Source organism: Peromyscus maniculatus, chromosome 6 (assembly GCF_049852395.1).
Source record: "Peromyscus maniculatus bairdii isolate BWxNUB_F1_BW_parent chromosome 6, HU_Pman_BW_mat_3.1, whole genome shotgun sequence".
In the NCBI taxonomy this organism is placed as follows: Eukaryota; Metazoa; Chordata; class Mammalia; order Rodentia; family Cricetidae; genus Peromyscus; species Peromyscus maniculatus.
The window spans coordinates 63,077,562-63,104,892 of record NC_134857.1 but is presented as its reverse complement, the minus strand read 5'-3'; the positions used below and the strand labels follow the sequence as shown (position 1 = coordinate 63,104,892).

General features: G+C 39.7%; 1 protein-coding gene across 1 annotated transcript in view; it reads left to right on the top strand.

The window, feature by feature from the left end:
- LOC143273878 (uncharacterized) overlaps nt 1-27,331 on the top strand; it is a 68,592-nt gene that overhangs the window by 16,181 nt on the left and 25,080 nt on the right. Inside the window, exons 2-4 of the mRNA XM_076574299.1 lie at nt 18,356-18,475; nt 18,632-18,789; nt 19,105-19,232. Of these exons, the coding sequence (XP_076430414.1) occupies nt 18,367-18,475; nt 18,632-18,789; nt 19,105-19,232 (395 nt within the window). The 5' untranslated portion in view covers nt 18,356-18,366. The remainder of the gene's footprint in view (nt 1-18,355; nt 18,476-18,631; nt 18,790-19,104; nt 19,233-27,331) is intronic.

Sequence of the window (27,331 nt, the reverse complement as noted above, 5' to 3'; positions counted from 1 at the left end):
TTACCCTGAGGCTGGCTTTCTTGGTACTGGAATGTGCTAATGGAGGCTGCTGGGAGAGAAAAGCCATCAATAGTTTACCCAGCTGTGAGTCACCTGAACTACAATAACAACTGACATGGCAATATATGCCCAGGGGTACAATAGAGTCACAAATGTTATGGGAGTAACCATCTGCTTTCTGATTGGGTTTAAGGTCTTCTCCATGGGATGGAACACACACCTGGTACTGTAAGTATGACTAAGAACCCAAGGCTTAGAATCTCATATATTCCAGGGTGAACCCACTACTATTGTTTTGCTAAGTGGACATTGTATCAAACAACCCTCTAAATTCTCAGAAACTTAAGTCTTCTTCTGGGAATGTCCCTTCTTTTGTAACGTGATAGGTAGGGATAGTGGTTTAGTATTGGTTCCCGGGTTATTATGGAGTCAGAGAATTTAGACCCTTAGGACATTTTGGATCGGAGACTTTATACTCTTCTCCTACCCACAAAGACAGGAAATGACAGTATTATGTGACACTTCTCTTCCAAGGTGACATAAGTCATGAAATTATTTAATACTTCTCATGGGTTTGCTTAGAGCAACAAAATCTTATATTTCCCCTGAGTTTGCCAGTCACTTTTAATCTCTATCCTAATTATGTGGCCCATTCCTTTTCCGCGGCTACATAAAGTGAGCTTATATTTAACTCTGCAGCATTTGACATCAGCTATCTCTAGAGTATTGTTTGTTTGGTAGATGCACCTGTCCATTTGTTCCCCTGTGTAGTAGGAGAATTATCCTTGTAGTGTTCCTCACAGGATGTTGCTGCTACCAGTGTAGGTGACTAGATAGTGATAAAGGAGCAAATATTTCGCTGATGTGTTTAACTAGAGAACCTTCTCTGTTGAAAGTCACCGTTCTTCTCCTACAGCAGCACGAATATGAGAGACACAGAAAAGCACATCTGGAGTCCATATAAACCCCACCTTTGCCCAACTATGAAACTCTAATGAAAGTTGTACATTCAGTCTTTTCAGCCGAGGGGAGGGGATGAAGAGACTGAGTTAGCTTGGCACTCCCCTGAGTACATGCATCCTCCAGTCTGGAAACCATTATCTCTTAGGAATTTATCTTTTAAGTCAAGTCAAATGGAATAAATGTGTACAATATTTCCATACAAGACTAAAATAATTCACTTATTTAAAGGAATCAAAATAAAATTGCTAGATTTAGCATGCAGAAAACTTTAATGAAAATTTCTGATAATTATGACAAAAGAACTTGATATATAGATCATCAGTCTCTTAAAATTTTCCATTTGTGTCCTTTGATTTCGGGGATTCTTTGTACCTAATGAGTTAGAGCTATCAATGAGTATGCCAGAGTCAGTAGCAGCCTCATCTATTATCATTACTGTAGTTGTTGGAATCTATGATCATCTAGCCACTCACATGCTATGGACTCTAGCTCTGCCTTGTTATTCTGCCATAAACAGGAGTTTCCAAAACTGTGGCCAACAATGACTCTCTTAGTTTTTAAAAAACTAATTGCTATCCACTATTTACTGTGAGGTTCCGAGTCTGGTCCTAGAGTGAATTGGTAAAGTAGCTTAGCTCTGAGACCAAAACTTGGAATATAAACTTGACAGAACTCTAGTCATGCCTTTTCTAAACTTGGTGGTCCCAATCTTCTTCAATTCTCTATTTTGGAGAAACCAAACCTTCATCTGGAGTTAAGGCATGTTCTACAGGCTTTACCTTTTGCTGAAGGAATTGAGCCTTTTGAGATGATTCAAGGTATTCTATAGTCTTAGAACCTTTTAGACTCTGTTAATGTTTCCAGAGTCTAGCTTTATAGGGCTGCAAATAACAAGCTGATCTACATGCTTAAGTAAGATGTCAGTTTTTACATGTCAAGTACCTCAACTCTTTGATTAGCATATGTCCAAATGGGCAAACACTATCTCTGAATTCTTGCGGTAGCTCTAAGTATATTAAAGACTTTCTTTGGTATTAGGATCCAAAGGAAAGACAGGGCGTGTGATTTAGCACATATGAGAATGCATTCTTTAAGCCCAGGGCAGTAAATACAGCACTTTCATTGGAAATCTGGATTAGAGTAGCACATAGATCTAGGAACAGATGGAGAGGTGCTGTTGCTTTATTTATTGCTCTTTGATCCTGCACCAATCAATATTCTTCATTTAAATTCAAAGCTGAGAAAATTGGGTGGAGGTATTTCATGGGGATTGGCAAGATACCTGCATTGACCACATCTGGGAAACTTTCAAACAAGAGACTGAAGTCCCTTGTGTGCCTGTGGATTAATAGGACATTGTCATTTGTAAGGATACGTGTGGAGGACTTTTTAAAGTAATAACAAGTAGAGTATTAATTACCTTTCTTGGAATCTCTATACTTTTAACTTGAGGAGTCAGTGGATTTAATAAGACAGAGCACATGGAGTTGGGGAAAAAAGTGAGGGAAGCGAAAGGGGTGTGGATGTCCTCTATTAGATATTGTACACTTTGCCACTCACCCAGTACTGGTCTGTGATATGAAGCCTGACCGCCCACTTAAATACCTGGTGGTAGTTATCATCATTATTTGTCTTTTTACCACTTTTATCTTACTAATTGCATTTTTGTAGCTATCAATAGCTCAATTAATTTCTTCAGTTTCTGAAAGTGCTTTTTAACTTGACATTATTTGATATTGGGTTACTTCCAATAAAAAATACAGCTCTCCAAAGAGAGCAAAAATTAGTCTATTTTAAGCCAAAAATGAATTAAAATGGTTGAACAATACTGTCTTAGGCTGCCTTGAAGGGCAAGTTCCATGTGGAAGCCGTTACATGAAATTTTTAGAGACACAGAACAAAAATAAGCCATAATAAATGTATCTTTTAAATACAATGGTGAGGACATCAGATAGGTGGGTTATAACAAAATAGGGAAACCTCTGTTATAGGTTTCATACTCTGTGTGATGACATTCTAGTAGTGTAGATTGGTGGATACTAATGGTCCACTAAGCTGATAGATTCCAAAGGCTTTATTTGATAGTCAATGTTAGGCCGTGTGAAGAGGTGAGTGATAAATAGCTGTGAAGGCAACTAAAGATAGCCCAAGAGAATTGTCTTAGTTAGAGTTATTATTGCTGTGATAGAACACCATGATGAAGAACAAACTGGAGAGGAGATTATTTGGCTTACACTTGCACATTGCTATGCATCATTGGGAGGAGTCAGGATAGAAACACAAGCAAGGCAGGAACTTAGAGGCAGGAGCTGGTGGAGAGACCATGGAGGAATGAGTTTGGCTTGCTTCACATGGCTTGCTCAGCCTGCTTTCTTATAGCATCCAGGACCAGCCCAATGGTGGCCCCACCCACCATGGGCTGGGCCTTTGTACATCAATCACTTATTAAGAAATGCCCTACAGGCTTGCCTACAGCCTGTTCTTATGGAGACATTTTTTTTTTCAGTTGAGTTTCCTTCCTCTCTTACGACTCTAGTTTGTGTTAAGTTGACATAAAACTAGCTAGCACAATAATTTCCCCTGTCAATCTATAGTATCCCAACTCTATAACATTTGCAAATGTTCTAATTTGTCTGTAGAACTTCCACCAGAGGTAGTTTCGTAAAGGGAACTTTAGTTCATATTTACTCATTTCCTTGTTTATTTCTTTATTCCTCACAAGAATGAAAGAATGGAGTCAGATTTAATCTGCTCTTATTTTTGACATCCAGGCTCTAGATTAGTATCTCACTCTGTAGGTACCAGTGTGAAGGGATGTACAAACCATTGGGAGTATGTGTTTCAAGGGAAAACCAACCACAGATAACCTATTCATTTATTCATGCAACACATCTGTTTCATGCATCTGTTACCTGCAAAGTCCATTTAGGGATACTGCCTATTGAAGGTACTTGTTGTGGATGAAAACTATCCATATATAATTTTTGGCAAGGGAAAAAATTTAGAAAGTAGTCTTAAGACTTTCATGTATCCTTACAGAATAAAGATCCTTAAATCAAGGATCTTTTCTTTTCGAGCCAAACATACTGTTCCATAAGCCCCATAGTCAACAGCTACTACACTGCCCCATTGGCCTATAATCACATGGCAGTGGTATAAGTATGTTTTTCTCTTCAAAACTTATGTTGAAACTTGATTGCCAATGTGGCCATGTCGGGGGCTGGAGGTTTCAAGGAGTGTTTAGGCCATAAAAAGAGACTGAGGTTTTTGTTGTTGTTTCTTTGGGTTTTGATTTTATGTGAGTGGGCTAATTCTTGTGAGCATGGCTTGTTATTGCTAGAATGGATCTCTATAAAGAGAGCCTACCTCATGCTTTCTTATGTTTTACCTTCCATTGAGTTATAAAACCCTATCCAGATGATCTTAGGCACACCAGCCTCTATAACTATGAGCCCAAGTCATTGCTGTTCCTTTTAGAAATTACCCATTCTGAGGCGTATTGGAACAATGGATTAAGGCAGTGTCCAAGGTTCCATTTGCAAATTGTTCAAATGAAGAACAGATACCATAGCGGAAGAGACTTGTAGCCTACTTGATAGTGGTAGGATACAGGAGCTGGAACCTCCCATCTGAGTGCCACAAATGTTTATTTCTCTTCTTTCAGACATGGACTGGGTTTACATGCAGTCTTCTCCCATAGTGGAGTGTTCTTTCACAGTTGATAGCCTTACGCAGGCAGAAAGGACCCTCAGGATGCTTTGGTTGGTTCAACCTCGTCCTGTGCTTCACAGATAAAAAAGAAATCAGGGTACAAAGAGAACAAATGCTGTCCCCTTCGTCACCATCACCCTGCTTCTACACTACACACCAAGTTATTCTCTGCACCAAGCCCAGCGACCCTTTCTAATCCAAATGCAGATTGGACACAGCACTGCTTCGGCCTCCCGTCCACTGCACCCAGAAACCTAGAACTTAAGACCTCAATTTCCAGTGGCCAATTTCTCATTAAATGTGTTGAATATATGATTTTGCTATTTACAAAACAAACCTACAGATTAAGTTTGAAAATAAAACAATAATATGGTTTAATATAAGAATTCTTATTGGTTCTAGACCTTGCTATTTTATAGCTGAGTAATGCAGGAATCCATAGGAAATCTCAGTGCCTGCTCTGAAAGACTTTATGAGATTCAGACCCTGCCTACTTCCTTAATTTCCTTTTCCCTCACACCATCTTTCCATATGAAGCCACTATATTCTCTTTCAGTTTCTGAAACATTCCATATCCTCCCTTGTCTCAGGCTGTTTGTCTTTGTTAGTTACCTCACTCAACATTTTTCTATCCTTTTTAAATAAGTACTTCAAAGAGCTCTCTCCTCATTTCCCAAGTTTTCTGGACCCAGCAGATGACATTAGGACTTGGTATTATAACTCTTCTACAACTGTCTTAATGACTGCTCTGGCAGGTACCTCTCTGTTATGGGTAAGTCATGCTCCACTGACCCTCAAAAGACTAGAGGGGAGCACAGAGCATGGGGCTAGATGCTGTATCTGTGTGCCTCTGTGGTACTGGTGCCTGTACAATGGCTTCTGAGGCACACCTGGGTGATGGGTAAGTAAATGAATGAGCAGTGAGTTGTCAAGAGTAACGGGTAAGTGAATGAATGAGCAGTGACTTGCCATGGGTAATGGGTAGGTGAATTGATGAGCAGTGAATTGCCATGGGTAATGGGTAGGTGAATTGATGAGCAGTGAATTGCCATGGGTAATGGGTAGGTGAATGAATGAACAATAAATTGTCATGGGTAATGGGTAGGCGAATGAATGAGCAGTGACTTGCCATGGGTAATAGTAGGTGAATGAATGAGCAGTGACTTGCCATGGGTAATGGGTAGGTGAATGAATGAGCAGTGAATTGCCATGGGTAATGGGTAGGTGAATGAATGAGCAATGAATTGCCATGGGTGGGCTTGAGTGGTTTCCATAAGAAAGATCAGCCATAAAGCACATTTGTCTGATGACTATCTCCCACTGCAGTCTTTGTTTCTCTTCTACAAACTTCACGAGGGGATTGACTGTTCATTATTAGGTACAAATGTCTAAGGATGTTGGGAGATACTTAAAATGAGTTTCCCCATGAAAAATATATCCAATTTTACTTTGCTTTGTGGAAAATCCTTTATACCCAATGCTTAGCTAGATCAAATCTTTCAGTTTGTGTTCCCCTGAGAGCAGTGATCTATCCAATATGTCTAAGGAAAATATTAGAACTATCTTTTATAACACTAAAAATCCACAAGGTTTCCTATTTTTATCTATTCTTCTAATGTAATTGTTTTTCTCTCTTATATTAATTAATGCTGTGTCACTGTTTCAGGAAAAAATAAAATTACAAGATTCCCATTAAAAACACATGCTGCCCTTTTGTGCCCACCATTGGACTTTTATCCTGAACATCTGCCTAACTTGGCTTTCTCTTCTTAGTTCTTCTCTGCACTCTTCATTATGAATTCTGAAGCTGGGTCTTACATGTTTGTTGAGCCTCTAGGTAGAAGAATATGTGAAATCTCTAAATAGAAGGACTTCAAGGATTTCTTTTGGTCGTGTCTTCCATTGACCCTTTTTGGAAAATAATAAAACAAGTCAACTTCCTTCTGACCTCTACCCCAAGTAAAAAAATTCCCAAGAGCAAGTGATAGTTTTGATGTTATTTTTAGATCACATTAATAGGCACCGTGAGGCTCTAAGGGTCTCTGAGGAGCACAGCAATGGGAGTGGAATGAGTTTACACCTGGAGCCGGTTCCGTCTGGTGTGCAGCCTGATTTTTACACTTAGCAGTCATGTGGTCATTTGTTTTCTCCATGAAAAAAAATATGAGATAGAAACATCTTATGGAGGAAGGATTGATTTTGGTTTACAGTGTGAAGGACACAGACCATCATGGTGGAAAGACATGCAGCTGGTGGAGATCTGTGGCAGTGGGAACTGCTATGATAGCTTGTCACATCGCAGCAGAACAGGAAGCAGGAAGCAGGAAGCAGGAAGCTGGGCTTGGAAGCCACTGCCGGCTTATAGCTTGTAAAGCCTGCCTCTCACTGACACACTTCTTAGATTTCACCTCCAAAAGGGTCCACCACCTTCCAAGGAGCCACCAGCTGGGGACCAAGTGTTCTGACACGTGACTCTTGAGCTACTTCTCACATGCATACCATAACAAAATCCATGTTTGATGATCTGGCAGGGCCGCAGCATTGATATTCTGGCTTCAAAATTCACTGCATAGCTTGAGTTCCAGTCTTCTCTCTATGATTCTGGAGTAAGTAGCCATGGGATTGAGTGTAAGGTGAGTCACATACCTGTTAGCCAGTTAACTAGTTTCTTTTTACACCTTGGTTGAGGAAGCCCAGGCCCAGGATAGCTTGGAGATTTTTACATCTTCAGGGATGGATTTGCAGAGGTGAGGACTCTAGATGTTACACTTTAATTCTGCTATATTTAACTGAGAATGATTATTTGTAATGAACACAGACTCACAGAACAGGTAAATAAATCCTACACTGATTGAAAGGAAAACAAAACTCATGAACTAATGCAGTTGTAGCTACTGTGCACCACACTGCACTACAATGTTCTGAGAACTCAGATGCTCATGCCTAGACAGTACCTCATTCCAGTTAACTCACAGTGTGGGGGACAGGTATTAATACTTTCATAACTTTCTTTGTGATTTCAAATGCATGTGATCTCATGCATAGAATTTGCTGGCACCCCATTGAGACACTTCAAGCCATCTCTAACTCAGTCTGGAAGGTTTTTTCATTTGTCAACAGACCTTGGACATATTGTTTTCCTTAAATGCTTCAGAAGAGCTCATTTTAGTGCATATTTTACTCCCTCTTCACACAGACATATACTCCAGATCCCATATCTTTGGGTAACTTTGTCTTTATTGTGTTTTGTAAATCAGTATGCACCTGGGTGAGCCTCTCGGAAAATGAATTTTCAGAGTTAATGGGAAAGGACCTTGCTTCAATAAGGTCATTGCAACCACATCTAATTAAATGGTACTTAGTGGCCTGTGGTTCAGCCTCCTTGTTATCTTTGCTCCTCTAGTGTCAATCCTCTTTTAGGATCAGGAACTGAATTTTCTTGGCGCGGGCTTTGCAGTCCTGCAGAATTCCTGGTTGTTTAGAGGCAGCTAATCTGGCACTGCTTTTGCAGCTCTTTGCTCTCCACACCTTGAAATTTCCTTTAAGGAACTGGAAGGTATAGGGTGTGTTCATACACCAATGCATCATTTCTAATATTTTCCACATTTTCAGATAGCATCAGTGCAGGCTCTGGGCACCTCCAGATCAGTTTCACTGCCTTCCACAGCTGAGATGGTACCCTACAGCTGGACACAGCATCTGCAGTGAAGGACAGGTTCTCCAAAACAGTATCATCCTGGGTTGACTCTTCATGGGTGTGTTGCTCAAAGACATAGCAGCTCTGAAACCACTAATCCTATAACACCAGTGGTCCTCAGCATACACCATTGCATCACGTGCAGATCAGCCATATCCTGGTTTAGTAGCTATGACACTAGAAATAAATTTAGCCATCTTATCTCCATGTGCAGTGGTCTGAATGAGAATGGACCAATAGGCTCCTTCGTGTGAATGCTCTGTCCCCAGTTGGTGGAACTGTTTGGGAAGCATTAGGAGGTGTGGCCTGTTGAAGGGGGAAAGTCATTGAGGATGGGCTATGAGATTTCAAAAGACTCATGCCATTTTCAGAGGACCTTCTGCCTCCCGCTTATTCATGGATATGAGAGCTCTTGGTTGTTCCTTCTGCCACACCTTTGCTCTACTTCACAGACTCTAAGCATTTAAAACCATAAACCAGCTAAAAACTTTATTTCATAAGTCTCCTTGTTTTATTTACAGCAATAGAAAAGTAACTGGTGTTTTATTACAGCAATAGAAAAGTAACTGAAACATTCAAGTGACTTGTTACTTGAGGTAAAAGTAATGCTTTTTTTTTCAAGTGAAAAAAAATCTCTTTGGTAACCTGCTATGAGGTTACCATTCAAAGAGGATTTAAACTACTTAATAGTAGCTATTTCTACTTTATATATATATATATATATATATATATATATATATATTTAATTTTTATTCAAGAAATATTATGAGGCAGATACAATAAAAATCAGTCTTAATCACTTTAGAAGGCAAATTTAAGTCTGTTAATGTTTATTAACAGTATGTTTTGTACATGCATAAATGACACAAATGGTTTCCTACATATTGTATCATAGACTGTCCTATTCTCACTATATTCAGTGTTATGAACATCTTTAATTTAATTTGATTAACATTTTAGAAACTGTGAAATATTCCATAGATTGGTTATATTATCCTTTATTTAAGCAATGGTTTGCTAAGTAATTAGTTGGGTCTTATTTGGGGGGCGGGGCGTGTTATAAGTTATTTTCTGAGAAAACTTCTGGTAAGTCTTTAAAAAAATCTTTGCATGTGTGTCTGTGTCCATGTGTCCATATCTGTGTGTCCGTGTGTCTGTGTGTCATGATGCCATTGCACATGGATCAATGTCAGAAGATAACTTTGACTTCTGGTCCCCACATTCCCTTTTGTTTGAGACAGTGTCTTGTGGTTTGTGAAGGCCAGACTACTCAGCTCATAAGCTTCTACAGATTATCTGCTCCACCACATTACAGCTAGAATAAGAAGGGAAGTGGACTGCATTAGTCAGCTTGACTGCCAAAATAGAACCCCATAGGCCATGTGGCTCCCATACAGGACTTTATTTTTTCCAAATGTCTTGAAGCTGTGGATTCTGAGATAGAGGTGGTTTCTGGGGAGGGTTCTCTGCCTGTCTTGTAGATGTCCCCCTTCCTGCTTGTTCTTATATGATGGGTAGAAGCACATAAAGGATTTGAGATAAGGTCCCAGGTAAAGAGGAGAAAGGAAGGGGAGGTGAGGGAAGGGGTGGAGAGGTTAAGAGGAAAGGTAATATATTGTTATCTATTTTTTGGAGGTTCCCATCTTTATAAACCTCAATCTTATTTCCATGTATCTGCAAATTCAGTCATATTATGGGATAAAGCTTCATTATGACAGTTTTGGGGAATTGCAGTAAAGCCCTTAGAATGAGCCAAAAATGAAATTCTGGAGAATTCTGAGATGAGACCATTTTCATGATTATATTTAACTCATGTCCCTGTTAAGTACTTATGTATGGAAATCTCACAACGCCTACACTCACTGTATCTTATGGAGAAAGGGGTCACCACTGTCTAGAGCGATGCTGATAGTCATGTCTGAGTCTACCTCCCTCCACTGTGCAGCCAATGCTGATGATTTTTACCTCCTGGGTTGTTTTCTTTTCTAGCCTAGTTACTACTGTCCTTGCTGGTCTCATCACCATTTTTTTACTTAACCTAATGTGACTATTAGATTTTCCTACTTCCTGCTTTGGCTTCTCCACCAAACTCCTGTCAGGATGACTTACAGAAAATGGTGATTTTCCACATCCTATGTTATGACACACAAGCTCTGCCATGCAGCATAAAGGATTCCATTATTCTGTATTTCCGTTCTCTGTGGTCCAGTGGTTCTCAAGATTTTGTGTGCATAGCAAGTACCACAGACTGCCTGTTAAAATGCCGATTCTCATGTTTTTAGCCTTCCAGAATCTCTTTGGGTGGGTCTGGATTAGAATCCAAGAATCTGTACTTCTATCAATTGCAACCTTAAAAAGGACAGTACATGAGCTCGCCTCCACTCTCTGCATTTGGGCTGGCAATGTTTCTGTCCCAAGTCTTGCTCAATGTTTTCTTTTACAAGTCCCTTCCATGATGGTTCTGTCTTTTGTTATAACTGTCTTTCCCCCAGCAAATATACAGAAGATTATAATGTGAGAACTCATAATAACACTAGCTAGAATCACGGAGCAGTTTAGTCTATTATGGCAGGAATTGAAATACATAGTATATATTCGGGTATGATTTTTTTTTTGGCAGTACTGGAGATCAAGGGGCTCATACTTACTGTGAATGTGCTGTACCACTGAGCTATGTCTTCAACTCTCAGCTAGGATGTTTGAAGGCAGTTTCTATGAAAAATCTCTTTATGGAGGTACACAAAAAATGCCAGAACACTCTAGAAGTGGCACTGGGAAGTTATTATCAGCCTGTGACATAAAAAGCATACCCCATTCAGAGCTGGGGCTATGAGGAGGGGCAGCTCATTCTAAGTTTGCTTGAATAGAAGACCAACAGGGGAAAAGACAGACAAGAGGAAAATAGTACAAGTACAGAACACTTACAGAGCTTTCTTTCTGGTCTCCTGAAATGACTTCCTATTGGATAGCTCTGTGATGGAGTTCAGAGAGGTCAGCAGAGGGTGGGGCAGAGAGGAACAGATACAGATCTGTGGAGAGTGGCTCAGACATGCAAGGTGGGAAACTTAACCAACATATAAGTGAGGGATTAGGGGCAGACTGGTGAAGGTCATGAAGACAGTAGGTCACAGAACTGGGGTCCAAACCTGGATTAGGTCCTCGTCCCTCAGAAACCTGTGCTCCGTATTTTGCTGATGTCTCCACCTCTCTTCTTCCCAGAGTCCTCTCTTTCTCTGAAAGTCTCACCTATTGTCTCTTGTCTAACTATTAAGCCAATCATAAAATGCCTTGGCAAAGACACATCTTCACAGTGTACAAAAGATTATCCCACAACATTTCCCCCTTTTTGTCTAAGTAAAAAGGAAAGATTTTGTCTCTAACATAGTAAAACTGTATACAATAAGAATAATTATCAAGTAAGAATTACATTCAGAATGTCCAGTCCATTTGTATTTGGCAGAAATTACTCTATTATCTACTTTATTTTTATGAATCTAGTGTTTTAAACCTAAACTATTTTCTATCGTAACTTGTATAGCCATCCTAAAAATATCTTTTTAGACCTTAAAACAATTTCTTAATTAAACAACTTAGGCTTTCATGTCTCTCAACCATTACAAACTTTGCATCTCTTTTTAAGTTCCTCTTTTGATAACAAAGAAAATGGTATAACTATCTAGTCTTCAACCCCATCAAAGACATAAGAAGGCTATAATATTACCTGAGTAAACAGGAAATATAGAGCAAACAACTTCCAAAACTATAGAAATGACAGAGACATCTGGCTGCCTCGAAAGTCACCCAAGTTTCCTCTGTAATGTTGGGGCACCCATCTTCAGCCTACATGCCTAGAATATCTGACAGACTTTTTTGTGCAGCAGGAATTGCGAAGGACTGTCCAACCTTATCTTGGCAAAGTTTGGCAGTCAGCTACTTTTGTGTCCTGCTTGTCCAGTTTGGATAGCATACTGTCAACAGTTGAGGCAAGGGCAGATTCTTACCCAGTGCCTAACTTTGTCACAATGAAAGCAAACTCTACATTGAGGCTGTTGGGTGCCCATCATCCTTTTTTGAAGTAAATTAGTGCTTCTAGGAGCAGGTGTGTCTCACTGTCATGAAAAGCCTAATGTTATTAAAACTTTTTAAATGCCATATTCCATGGATCTCTGAAGTGTTTGAAAACTACCTATCTAAAATGTATCTGTTTTATCTTGGAAACATAACTAACATGACTACATGTTTAGCTTTACATTATATTTTAAAATGGACTGCATAGGTAAAATACCTTAAACAAGAGTAGAAACATATAATATGGTATAGCAAAAATAATCATAAATTTGTATCAATATAAAAAGCCATACTAATGTAAAGTATTTAAGACCAGTAGTTGCTTTTAGTTTAAACATAGATTCAATTATTTACCCTTTTATTCCATCATTCCTATATCCTGCCTTCCTCTTTTCAGAAAGAGACCCTTAAATCCAACCTTCATTCCTTAGTTTCCTCCCTTACCATGACCAGTAATAATTTCTAACCAATTCCCCTAAATAACAACAAATATCCATAATCCACTGAACAACCAAAAACCACCCACTCCACCTCTTGGTTCTTAAATATATTGTGTTCTTAAAATTATTTACTGTTGTCTGGGGGTAGCATCATCTTTAGGGGACCCTGAGAAAATTTAGATAATGATCAAGTCCTGGGAGAGCTAGCTGTTTTTCAGTCTTGGTGTGATAGAAAAATGTAACACTTATCTCAAGTTCTGGCTGGAGTAGTCTGTGAGGCTAGAATATCTGAGCTCACCACCTTGACAGTGTCCTGAGCAGTTTGTAAGCTGATCTTTGGGTGGTGTTTGTCAGCCTAGTGGCATTCCCACAATCCAGGTGGAATCATCATTGTGGGGCCTTTGTTAGGCATGATCATGGTTCACAGCAGAAAACTTAATGTTTATTTTAAATGTCATATGCAGCGAATCTCAGAGAGGCAAAAGGACCACATTCTGTTAAATACATCTGGGGTGCACAAACTTAATTCCTAGTTACCTGCTCTAGACTCAAGACTAAAATCATGTACTAAAAGCTAGATGAAGCCTATTTTTATAATTAGTGCTCTAGATGACCAATAATATCATGACTAAACATTTAAATATATGTGTTGGGTAATATTATTTTAAAGTGTGTTGCATTTTTTCCTACTGCTTTTGTTAACAATTCAAAGATGTGTTTGATTAAATAAAATTAACTTGAGAGCAAGAGGCTGAGTCAGCACGTAGCTGACAGGAAGTGGTAAGAAGGAACCATGTGTAGCAAGGGTTTTTTAAGTGGGGGCTGAGAGAAAGACACTGGATTTTTTGGAAGACACCAGCAAAGGGAGAAGGTTCTCTACTTGCTATTCAGCCTCTCCGAGTGGCAGAATTCCAGCTAAACTGTTGAATCATGAGTTCTTTAGATTTAGATTAAGTTTCCCTTAGTAGTTTGAAAGAGTCAGGGCCTGAGGGAACAGAATCCTCTCAGGCTGTGGCTCTTGTGGCCAATCTGCTGCTGGTAGCAGTGGAGCTGCAGTCCCTGACTAGGATAGCTGCTGCTTAAGGGGCAGCCCCTGTAGATAATAATAATAAAAAAACAAAACATAACAAATATATATTAATCTTATACATTTTTACATAATATTTATATCTTAAGAAAAGTGTTAAAGAGTCAAAATAAAACCAAAGGATTATGAAATTAGTGACAATGAAATAGTCCCTTAATTTTGTTTTTTCTTCTGTTCCATAGCAGGTGGCTCTTCTGACATGAGACAGAGATTTTGGGTTTTCCTTTAACAAGCATGCTTGGGTTTAAAGATGGAGAGATCCATGCTCCAACTCCAAAACCAGCTTTAATTTTTAATTAAATTGAGACTACAAAAAGACCATTTACCATATATGTCTGTAGAGAACAGTAGAAACAAACATTTGGAAATATTTATGAAATTCTACCCTGTTGAAAATGTACTATGCCATTAGACAAGTTTACTCTTTTTCTTGGAACATTTTCTCTGGATGATTTGTCCTTCTTTTTCAGATATCTCATTTGTCTGGTGGTCTTCAGATTCCTTAGTTGGATGTTTTTATTCTCCTGGAAAGACAGAAACAAAACCCTGCCTCAACCCCAACTTTAGGGGAGGTTCCATTTTCGATAGGTTATATCTGATCAAATGAAAGTCATTTGCTAGTTTTATAAGTAAGTTTAGATTGAACTGCCACACTGCTTGATGAACTATCACCTCTCCTAATCAAGAGGTCTCTCCTATTTGAATATAATCTTTATCAATTTTGAAGGCATCCATAGCCTTTCTTCTCCAAAAACAAACAAACAAACAAAAAAACAAAAATACCACAGGAAGCAAAAACAAGCTAAAATCAGCCAAAAGATAAATAAAGGAAGAAGGAGTTAAGGAAAAGGGAATTCACTGGAGTATACACCACTTTCCCCATTAGTCACACAGAGGTTAAGTGACAGTGTGAAGCTGTGCACTGGGAATCGAGAGACTACTATGAGATCAACTTCTCCTACTTGGCCATGCTGATCAAAAGAGCATTTGAGCATGTCTGTGTCCCCAGTGGAGAATGAAGTGGAAATAATATGGCTTGCATAATATCTTGTAGTGAATCAAATAAGATTATGGAATTGAGTTAAGTGGATTTTAAGATCCCCTCTGGCTCTCAGAGCCCATAACCTGTAAACATGTTTCTAATCTACAAAGGACAATTCAAATGTTAAAGCCTATGGGATAAACTAAGCCCTGTTGTGTTTATATAGCTAAAAAGTTCTGCTTGGGATAGTTTATATGTGCACATCTTATTTTAATTTTATGATAGAATAAAAGCGATTAAGTATATCAGAGCCAAGACAATGGCCAGTGTCTAGGAAGGAGCTGGAATCATTGGGACGGGATTTCTTTGTATTGTCTTCTTCTTGTCCCTTATATTAGCATCACTTTTGAAATGACTCAGGATGTTGTGTATTTGACAACTGAGTTGGGAGGGGAAAGACCTTGTTTCTGTCCTGCAATTGTGCTTTCAAGATGGTTGTGACAAAGGGTGAACACAGTAACCAAGGAAACCGCGGTTACTCTCGAGGTAGAAAAGTGGCTCTTTAGTTGCCAGAGGGAGTATAAGGCACATGTGTTCTGCAAACTAATGGAAACAGGAATTTCAGTAAGTCTGCTGTGGTTAGAATTACCTTTTGTGGCATGTAGAGGCATATTTTATTTCCATATTGTTTACTTTTTTGCTTAGGTATATTTTCTTTAGATTGGATTCAGAAATCAAAGTGCCCTGCTTCCCAAAGGAGAATTGGTATGTAAAGTAAAAAGAAAAAAAAGTGTTTGACTAGGTGTGCTGACACATGACTGTAATCTCAGAACTTGGTACTTTGAGGGTTGAGGCAGAAGGATTGGAAAAACCAAGGCAGCCTTGATTATATTGTAAGAATCTAAGACAAAAAATAAATCCCAAAGTATTCATTATTTTAAATTATTAATCTGACTAATTATTAATTAGTCTATTTATGCACATTGTGGGGGTGCAGTATGATAATTTATATGTATATATAATGTGGAATGATACCAAGAGATTTATACTTTTTCTAAAGTGTAAATTAAAGTATAAAGAACTAAAGCAAATTCCTTTACCTCTCTGGCCACCACAATGAAACACTCCACCATCTGCTATGAGTTGAGTGTTTGTGTCTCTTCCAAAATTCTTGTCGAAAATCAGTGTGCAGCAGTATTGGATTGTAACCATCTTGGCAGGAATGAAGCTACCCTGAAGAGTTATTTGTGTCCTTCATTTTGGCTATCTGTCTACTGAGATAAAACACCCCAAGGAATTGGAATTTCCCCAGGAATCTCATGCTGGAAGAAGTGGGGGAAACAGTGAGCAGGTGTTCCCATCCTGAGGCTCTACCCTTATGAATGAATTATTCCTAGTGTTTTCACCTTCTGGCTCCACCACCTCAGGGCTTACGATCTCAATATACAAAATTTTAAGAGGATACAAATGAGGCAGAAGTGTAGGGATTTGGAATATTTGACATTTTACCCTTGAAAATTAAATGTATTCATCTTTTCCTTTGAGGTGCTTCATATCAAATTGCATAGTTTGATTTTCATTGTAAGTTAGAAGCCAAGAGGTGGGATATACATGTAATCTCAGCACACAGGAGTTTGAGACAGGGAGATTGTAGTCCCAAGCCATTCTGGCCTACCTAATGGGACTGTCAAAAAATACTACTTCAAAACAAAGGGTCTGTTTGCAGGAGCAGTTACTTTCTTACTGCATATGGCTAAGTTCAATGGGGTCATTGAGAGTATTTTTAGTATGTTTATCAGTGACATATTTCAAAGCAGAGCCTTCCAAGAAATTGAGCTATCTCTCCAAAGTCCACAGCTATTTGTTTAAAAAACTAAATAAAACAACAACAACAACAAATCCTCAATCGTGACAGGAGTGAGTAAAAAAGGCCTTTCTTTCTCTGCTCAAATTGGTGTAAGTGCATATTTGATTGTATCTCCTCCTGCCGTAGTTATGACTGTAATTTGCTTACCATCACATTTAGAATAAGGCTTGAATTTCTACTCAGCACACAAAATCCTTTCCAGAGTCTTCCCACTTGATGCTGTCTCTTTCTAGCCATGCACACGTGCCTATGATGATCCGAACAAACTATTCTTCTTTTTCTTTGTCTCCCTCTATAAGGAACATTTTGCTAGTGTGGTTAACAAGTACTCACCCTGGAAAGGACCTTCCATTTGCTCTTTTCCAGAAAATCATTGGATCAGTCTTCAGCGTCTGGCATCACGTGTCTTGATTTATATAGGAAAATGAGATCACTTTGCGGAACTCAATGTCTTCACTAGCATTTGTCAAAGTTTGTGGGTAGGAATATTTATTAAAACACTTGGTGTCTTTATCCAGAACATTTGGAAGGTGGGTTCACCCCTAAGGGTATCTGCTTCACTTAGCTGCTAACATAACCTCTTTAAAAATCTAGACTTTACTTTGTAGAGAAGAGAAGGAAGTCACAGATTGAGTAGGGAAATCGTCTTTAGATAGAATTGAATTAAATTGCAACTCTTCAGTGACAAATTCCTTTCCAAGTCTTCATTGTGGGATTTTTAGTTGTTATTCTTTTGTTTTGTTTTGTTTTCGAGACAGGATTTCTCTGTGTAGTTTGGGTGCCTGTGCTAGATCTCACTCTGTAGACCAGGCTGGCCTAGAACTCACAGGGATCTGCCTGGCTCTGCCTCCCAAGTGCTGGGATTAAAGGTGTGTGCCACCACCACCCAACCCTTTGGTTGTTATTCTACAAATTGACTATATCCTTAGTCTCAACTGTCTTGTCTCCCAGTAGAGCATAACCACGATATTCTTAAATCATAGCTAACCCATTCTGTGTTCTCAGGATTATGCCTGTGTGATTAGTTAGCAGGCTCAGTCCTCTATGTCCATAGGTTTAGATTAATATGTTAAACCCACTATGGGTGAAAAAGGTTGGAAAAATATCATTGGTCTGCAGAGGCTTTAGAGTTGCAGGACTGAACCTCACCTCAGCACTGAGAGAGCTGCATAGGTATGATGCAGAAACATGGGAGTCTTAGAGGTGAGGTTCAGGGCTGGGACTATTCATTTAGATGGATAGACAGATGGATGACAGTGTGGATGATTAAGTCATATCAGAATGGGGTCTGAACTAGCTGAAGCCATAGGGGCACGATGGGGTTTTCTACCTTTTGACTCTTTAATGCATGTATTAGGTGATCAGACAACAGGCTGATGGGGGTTGTTGCCAATGTAATGTTAGATACCCTCCTCTTTGTGGGGTCTGGTTGAGGGTGTTTCATTCTTTCTGGCTTGGTGTGTTTGATAAGTACTTGGGACTGTTTGCATACACCTAATCTATATTGATAAGTCTACAAGAGGTGTCTTTTTACTTGCAGGAGTACGTTAAATGCCCCATGGATGGTGTTGCAGGGATGGTACTCCGAGTATTACAAGATGCAGTCATACTGCCTCTGCAGTTGTCCTCAAAATGGAGCCAGTACTTCCTCCTATAAAAGGTAACACTCTCCCAAGACCACATGCAGCTGGGGGAGGGGCCAGAGAGAAGAAAATGGCTGGAATCGCAGATGCAGCCCTCCCTCTTGTTACTATAGTCTACCACCAATATTGTAGACCTATCTTTCTATAGTATTCTGCTTATTTCCCTGCCACAGTGATGGACCAAGATTATTTTGAAGGTCAACCCAGCAAATTCTGCTCCACTATGAAAATGGTCACGCCAGGGCAAGAACAAATTGCTCATTACAACATTGAGAAATCCCCTTGGTGCTACTTAGAAGCTGGAGACTGGGTAGAGGATAGCCAGTACAAGGTATTCAGTATATTATGAAATATTAATAGTAGCATATAGGCACACAGAAAGCTTTGGTGAGGCAGTGTTTCATGGCGGTGGGGCAGCTTACTTTGTTCATTTATTCTGGAGAATACTCAAAATCCTTTATTTTCTTGTCCAGTGCCCAGAGGCATCCTTGACTTGAACATTGTAAAGAAAAACCACAAATTCATCTTGAAGTACAAACCCATATTCTGGAATCAGAATATTGAAGAGTTAATGAAATAGCTGGACAGCTTACAATGATTACATGTCTTCACTGATTCATGCTAACCTATAATTTCATTGCACCAGGAAGTTGTTGACTCTGGGTCAGGTGGAATTGATAGAAGCTGCTTCATCCTGCTGGCTCTCTATTCCAGTCTGCTTTTTCTGTCATTAGAGCTCGCTCTGCGGCATGCTGGTTCCACTCTTTGCAGCAGGTGGGTTGTGCATGATGTTAGGACACACATTACCAATTTCAGGGAATTGAAATTCTTAGAATCATCTGCTGTTGTTTAGACAGCAGGGTTTTGAATAGAGGTGTAGTTACTTGCTCTTATTTAATGTTTTTTTTTTTTTTTTGAGGGCTTAAGATTGTTTGAACCATTCAGTTAAAGTATCTGAAACTTTAAAATACTTAGGACAAAAAGAACCAAAGGTGTCAATATTCTCACCACAAGAAAATACTGATGGTGAAGTAATTGATATGCTAATTTAATTGATTGAGTCATTCCACAGATCAAAACATTGTGTTGTATTAAATATATATGACTATTATTTACTAATCAATAATACATAAAATGAAAGTCTGACAAAAATATCAATCTCAAAGTTAGTGATATTACAATTAAAATGATACGACTCTTACAGGGCAGTTATCTTTTATGTAGAATCTGGGGACATTGTAGTCTTCTTTATGTAAACAAGTTGGTCACTACTTCCTCTGTTTCTCTGCCTCAGAGCTTTCTCCAAATCCAAGGCAGGTGGATCATCTCCTACCTGTTAAGTGGGGCCAGAAGTGCATGGAGTTCAAGGTTTCTTTGAGGCAGGAGAGTAAGACTAAGAGAGAGATCCTGAGACACTACACAAAGGCTGTGAAATTAGCATATGTAGAATGCCAGTTGGCAAAGAGGAAGCCTGGGAATACTTCCTGGACACACACACACACACACACACACACACACACACACACACACACACACAAACACACACAAACACCACTTGTTAGAACAGTACAGGTACAGAGGCAATCTAACATGACAAATTTATAGCTCTAGCTCTTATAATATTTATTGTAGGTTATTCACTAGAGAAGACTGCTCGGACATGAGTTTAAGCCAATGGAAAGTCTTTATTAGCCAGTTGACAACTACACTGTGTGTTTGATATCCCAGTGTAGCCCTGAATTTTTTCAGAATGAGCTTTTAAGCAAAAACCATATTCTGGATTAAATACTTCAGTTAACAAGCACAGTTAGCCAGCAGCAGAACTATAGAGTCACTTGCTTGTTCCTATCCACATGACTGTTTAATATCTTGTCCTGGAGTCACTTCAGAGGTGCTCAATTAACTCTGGTGCCAGGATATATTGTCTTGACCATATAAGGTCAAGAGTCTGCACACTTTCTGAAGAGTCCAGCCCTTTACCATCACAGCACTATATCTCATTCTGTACCCTCCTCTAGCCCTGTATGCTCACACATCCTCTACATTAAGTCCCTCTAGTCACATCGCTTTGCTTCCAAAGAAACCCTAAGACTTTCTCAGAAATCTATCTTTCTATTTATAAGAAGAGTTATAAGCTTTTCTATTTTCCTAAATTCTCAAAAATCCATGAAGACTAGGTAATTGAATGGCAAGTTTTGGCTTTTTTTCTGTAATGAGAAAACACTTTTTGTATTGATATTCAACTGAGTCCCCACATATCTGTCTGTACAGAGGTTCTGTAAGCCCATGATCATTCCTGGATGATACTAGACCTGTGTCTCCTTGCTAATTGTATGTGATTGAGGTTTTTCATTAAATGAAGAATCACCCACAGTATGGGAGAAATTCAAATGACGTTTGAAAATACAAGGAGATATTAGAATGGTGATATTTCTTCCAAACTAACTTAAAGAAAACCAAAGTTAGGTGCTATAGATCTTTCTGGAACACTTTGAAAAATAACAGACATTGTGAAAACTAGGCTATTGCCTAGAGCTCAGAAGTATGAGAATTTTAGAGAGATTGCTTTGGAGTGTGTATCTAAAGTGAAGAAAGGTGGGATGTTCTGGGAAAGCTGAGTCTGGGATGCATTATGAAAGAAAGTTCTCCAGTATTGAATGCATGATGAAATATATGATGCAAATCATAAAAAGGCCTGCAAAGTTGATGGTAGCCTGTGACGTGGTAGACTAGAACAAAAGGTGCCATGACTAAGGATGTTGGCGAAATCAGGAGTGGGAATAATGCTAAGTTCAAGGTCTGATATGTTGTGTTCCAATGCCTTTATGACACATTTTCCTGTACTTCCTATTTCCAGTTATGGCTCCCTTTGCAAAGATGTGGCTTTGATTAAATCACTAATTTCTTTTTTAAGTTACTTATTTACAGTTATATATATGTGTGTGTTTATGTGTGGGTATGTGTGTATGTGAATGTAGATGTCCTTGGAGGCCAGAGTCATTGAATCCCTTTAAAGCCAGAGTTACAGGCAGTTGTGAACTGCTCATGATGGGTGTTGAAAACCAAACATGGGTCCTCTGCAACAGCAGCAAATGGTCATAACCATTGACTCATCTCTCCAGCTCATCCATCACTATCTTCTTTGCTCTCAATTGAATGGGTGAGTAATTATGACTCTAGAGTATTATAAGGGATAAGTGAGTGGACTTTTGTTACATAAAAAGCTGCCAAATGACAGCCATTGCTTCTCTCCAAGATGAAACAATGTGAGAGAATGGCAGGCACTGGCGAGCAGCCACCATAGATGTGTGTGTGTGTGTGTGTGTGTGTGTGTGTGTGTGTGTGTGTGTGTATGTTGGGGGTGGCGGTGGTGGTGCATCTTCTTGTAGCTGTGAGGTAGGGTTAGAAAGGAATACAAGTATAGGGAGCATTACAGAATACCAGAGAAGCAATGTATGGATCAACAAATATATGGATCCTCTGCATAAATATTTTGGAGTCAATAATTAAGGGTACTGAAATGACATCAGTGATGGGGCAGGTGGAAGCTAAGGAGGAGCCATAAAAATTAGAGTAAAACTATTATTTAAAAGAATGGAGGGTGCTTCTGTGTGGGAAGTTTGGTATGAAGACAATAATACCTTACATTTATTAAAGACTCCTGGGAAATAAGCTTACCTATGGAAACTTATTCCTAGTTATACAATAATTATTATTTCAAATAAGAGGAAACTGATGCACAGAAAATGTACATAACTAGCAAGTTTGTTCTTAGGACCACACTGCATTTCACTATAAAATACTGAATTCAGTTGGTTAGCAAATATACCAGTGTTGGTCTCCTTATAACATCAAATGGAACATCAGCAATATTATTTCTCTATAGACGGATGACTCTGTTGTCATCAAATCTATCTTAATAGCAACTGATGAAGTATTTTGAAGGGAAAGAACATTGGACCATCTGTCGCAAAATCAAATTTGTCTTATTTTTTACTGTAACACTGCTATTTGCTAAGCATTAGGCATCTTGCATCAGCAGCTACTAATAAATACAAGGCCTCATCTCTGCTTTTATAAAGGGCACTTTGATTTAATGCGGATAAAGGCAAAACTCATGTGCACATGGGCCAGGTGACTACAAAATATGGCTGTATGAGGAAAACCTAGATTTGGATTCCTTAAGTTTCGTGAGGGATGTGACTCTGTGTCATGTGATCCTCTTGATGTTGGACCATATACCAAATTCTGAAGCTTTCAATTATGTAGCAGCATTTATAGAGCAAACTAATTTTTTTTTTCCGAGGCAGGGTTTCTCTGTGTAGCTTTGCACCTTTCCTGGATCTCGCTCTGTAGACCAGGCTGGCCTCGAACTCACAAAGATCTGCCTGCCTCTGCCTCCTGAGTGCTGGGATTAAAGGCGTGCGCCACCACCGCCCGGAACTAATTTTTGCTAGAGTGCAATGAATGAAGAACCTCAAGAACTGTTTTTAATGGCTTCTCTGAAAAAGTAAGAATGGCTCATCAGAAACATAAATTACTACTGAATTAGACAAAGCCATGCTAAATTAATTAGGGTGAAACATCTCTCCATTCTTTTATTATGGTTTATTTCTCGTGTACCTATTTGTAATGTTAACTAGGTGAACCTTAATGTTAACTAGGTGAACTTGTAGATCTTGGGAAAAATATGTGGCGACACTTGTATGATAGAAAATGAGGTTTTAATAGAAAATCAATGATAAAAGAAAAACATAAACTTTTTAACTGAACCTATATTCTGATTTGGGAAAGAAATAATAAAAATGTGGTGATAAGGATAATGGTTTTTGCTTATAAAGAAGACATGACGTGTTTGTTAAAATTGAACTGTATAAATTGCACTTTATATAGATGTAGGCTGAAGGATTGAGATAAAGAAATCTGCACACTATGGTAATGATAGTAGGATGGGAAATAAATGAACTCTGCATGGAATCAGTTCTGGACAATCTAGGGGAGTCCCCTTTACCATCTCAGTCAGATAGCAAGTCACATTTTCTCACACAGTTGAGCATTAGCCTGACTTTTGGAAAGTGAGGTGTTTGCTTTAAAATAGTAGAGGGTTAGGTAGTGAATCGCATTTAATTGAACTAATCATCGTATGTTGCTATGGGTTGTATATTGTGGAGGCACGTGACTCCAGAGCACACAGGCAGTGTGATGACGAGTCCTCATGTATGAGGCAAACACCGAAAGCACACATGGGGACAGACCCGCCTCAGAGAGGTGCTCCTCCTGCAGGGAGAGAGGCGAGACTGGGCTACTGGAGCCGTGTTTTAAGTATTTTACGTCACTTGAAAAGACTTGAAATCACAGTTGTAGTTTAGTGTCCTTAAATGTTAATATTATCAATGTAATATTTTAGAAATATTCCTCATACTTACGTAAGGCCAGATCATTTTTGTATGCTTGAAATAGTTCTTAATTTAATAAAATCCCTTCTTCCTAAGCAACTCACTTTTGCTGAATCATAATTCATTTTTTAAAAAAGCCAAATGTGGTGATATACACCTGTAATTCCAGGACTTTGAAACAGGAGGCAGAGGGCCAGCCTGAGTTACCTACGAAGGTCCTGTCTCGCAACAACAACAGCAGCATGACAATAGCAACACCCTACAAGACCAAACAAACCTAATCAAACAAACTAAGACAAAACTGCTGCGGTTTGGAATTGTAATGTCCCCTACAGTTTCCTGGTTTCAGCTCTTGGTCTCCATGTGGTAACACTTTTGGGAGTGTTCACTGTTCATGTCTTTTGGCACGTGGAGCCTAGCTGGCGGAAGCTGACCCGTGGGAGTGGGCCTTTGAAGGTTACACAACTTCCTGTCCAATCTCACTGACTTCCTGGTTTGTCTGGGATGCGAGGACCTCTGCCATGTGTTCTCTTCGCCTTGAAGCACTTGCTTACCCTTTGCCGCCATGATGGATGGTTCCTCTGAAATCAGGAGCCACAGCTAACCTTCCCTTTCTTATGTCGCTTCAGTTAGGGATTTTATCCATAGCAATGAAAAAAGTAACTGAAACAGAACTGAAGCCAAAGGCTTACAATTCAGTAGTCTTGTACCCTCTGAGCAAAGGCAAATTCAGAGTTAAGATCCTATTGCTTTAGCTAGTGGAATGTCCTTTTTGATCAAGAGCAGATTATTCTGAACAAGCCTATCTTACAGCATGAACGTTCAGTCAGGGTGGGAGAGAAGAGAGTAAGCGTTGTCTCACTGAAGATGCTGATGGAGTAGTCTTTTGCTTATTCTGATCTACTCATAAAATAAGGAAGTCTGAGCCCTAGGCTTGCGATTTTAGGCTTTGACTTAGGAGGGTAACTGCCACATGGAGGCTGAAGGTGCAGCAACTTTTAGACACAAGATTCTCTTCCCATCAGTCTTCCGGGCCAGAGATGCCAGTAAAGTGGCATTGGCAGCACTTATATTTACCTTGAGAGCTGCTAAGTTCTCCGTGGCTCATGTTCCTCAGGCTTACCTTTCTTTGATGAGCGAAAAACAAAGAGCAAACACATGGTCAAGAGAACGTCTGCTTCACCTGGAAATGTCAGAACACCAACTTTTACAAATACAATATTGTATTCATTCTTTGGGAATTTTGTAGGATGCATTTTGATCATATTTACTTCCTACCTGCCCTCCCAACTCCTACTAGCCACACCTTCACCGCCCTAAGTCCTTCAGTGATTGATCGTTTCTCTTTTTGGAATAACCCATTGGCCCCAGCTGGTGCTGTCTACTTACTCCTGGATGTGCCGCTATCTACTAGGGCACGGTCCATCTACCAGGGGCCGCATCCTCAAAGAAAGCTGACTTCCTTCTCCAGAAGTCGTCAACTGTCCACAGCTCCTCGACGAGCGGAGGGAACTCATGAGCCTCTTCTTCCTCCATGACGGAATGTTGGCTGGCTTGATCTTGCACAGTTCTCTTGTAGGCAGTGTAGGCTGCTGTGGGCCCATGAATGCAGCAGTCCTGTCCTGTCCGGAAGATACTGTTTTGCACAGTAGAAACAAATTTTGGCAACTTGAGGGACAATGACTCCATATTCCTTACTAATAATTTTATTACAATTTTTAAAGAAATAGTCCAGTTTCCTTTAGAGAACAGTTTTGGCTAACATAATTATCTACAATAGCTGTGGGAAGACACTAGCATCTAGACTGCTGTTGGAATTAGTTGTTCAAATGTCTCTGCTTAACTGAAGAAAGATGGATTCTAGGGTCTAACCTTGGAAATTGAAGGAATAATCCTTCTCCTCGTTTCCCATTGAAGCAGTGTGGCCCATCAGTGGGCAGCATCAATGAGTCCTGGTATTTAGTGACCCCTGTCTGGAAAGGCAAGAATGACCTGGCCCCAGGCAGCAAGATTTTCCCCTTGAGTTTGAATGACACCCGGGTATCGAATGATTCCTGCAGCCATATTCTCCCCTTGCTTTTTAAAATATGTATTGACTTTATTTTACCTTAGATATGTGTTTGTGTGTCTGGTGGCCCCAGCAGTAAGAAGACGACATCAGGTGGCCTGGAACTGAAGTTACAAATGGCTGTTAGCCATCATGAGGGTGCTGGGAATCAAACTTTGGTCTTCTGTAAGAGCAACAAGTACTCTTAACCACGGAGCCATTTTTCCATAGCAGTCCCTCATCCTGATCTGCTTGGGGTTCAGAAGGAAGAACAAACACAAAACCAAAACCAATGGCAAGGAATCGAGGAGGCTCCATTTTTGCAGTGAACTGCTGTCAGTCATAGGCAGTGCAATCTTAAATGCCTAAGGTGTCCTCAGGAGAGTAGCATTTCAGATCAGGTGAGGCCATTGTCCATGACAGAGTCCATCCCAGGGAAGTGAGTGTGTGCAGAATACTATATAGATTACAGCTTGGACTCTTGTTCAGAGTATCAGGTTTGGCTATGATGCGCAGTGCACTGATCTGCCAGCAGAGGGCAGTGCAGCAGCCTTCTAGGTGGGGAAGAGACTTACAAGTGATGATAGAAAAGTGAAAAAAAAATGCCAACCCAGATGCCAACCCAGGAGACATTGGGAAATACCAACTGAAAGGAACCAAATGGCTGTGAGACATGGGACTCTGGGTTGGTTGTAAGGTGGGAAGAGAAAATTCTTATCTTTCATGCAGCTGTTCTTTGTAATTACTTACTGGCATTACTTTGAGTGAGTGTCATTCAGTGAATATTGATTGTTGATATCTTCTTTAAAGAATGTGAAGATCAAGAGAGGGCAGCAAGACTGTAACAACCAGGGGGCTGGGAGGACCTGAGTAAAAGGGTCTTCTTGACAGGACAGGAGCGCCAGCCACACTTATGAACTCACAGTGGCTGTGATTGCCTGGGCAAGATCAGGCCAGTCAACATTGTATCATGGAGTAGGAAGCGACTCATGAGGCTCCACCTCTAATTAAGGAGTTATGGACGGTTGACAGTAGGTTGACCATACTCCAATGGGTAGTCCCAACCCAGGAGCATGAGGACAGCACATGTTGGAGTCGATAGGTTATTCTAAAGTGAAGGGCACAAAGTTGGGGGGCTAGAGAGGTGGTGGTGGATCACGGAGGAGTTATGGGTATAAATGTCACCAAAATACATTATGTGAAATTCTCAAAGAATTAGTAAAATTATTTTTTTAAAAAAGAATATGAAGATTGGGCCTGGGTTAGCTGGTAGAGGGCTTGGTGAACAAGCATGAGGACTGAGTTAGGATCTCCAGCACCCACCCCAAAATCCAGGTGTGACAACTAACTGTGAACATCTGTCATCCCAACACTAGGAAAACAGAGACACGAAGATTCCTGGTGCTCTCAAGTCAGCCATTTTAGCTAGG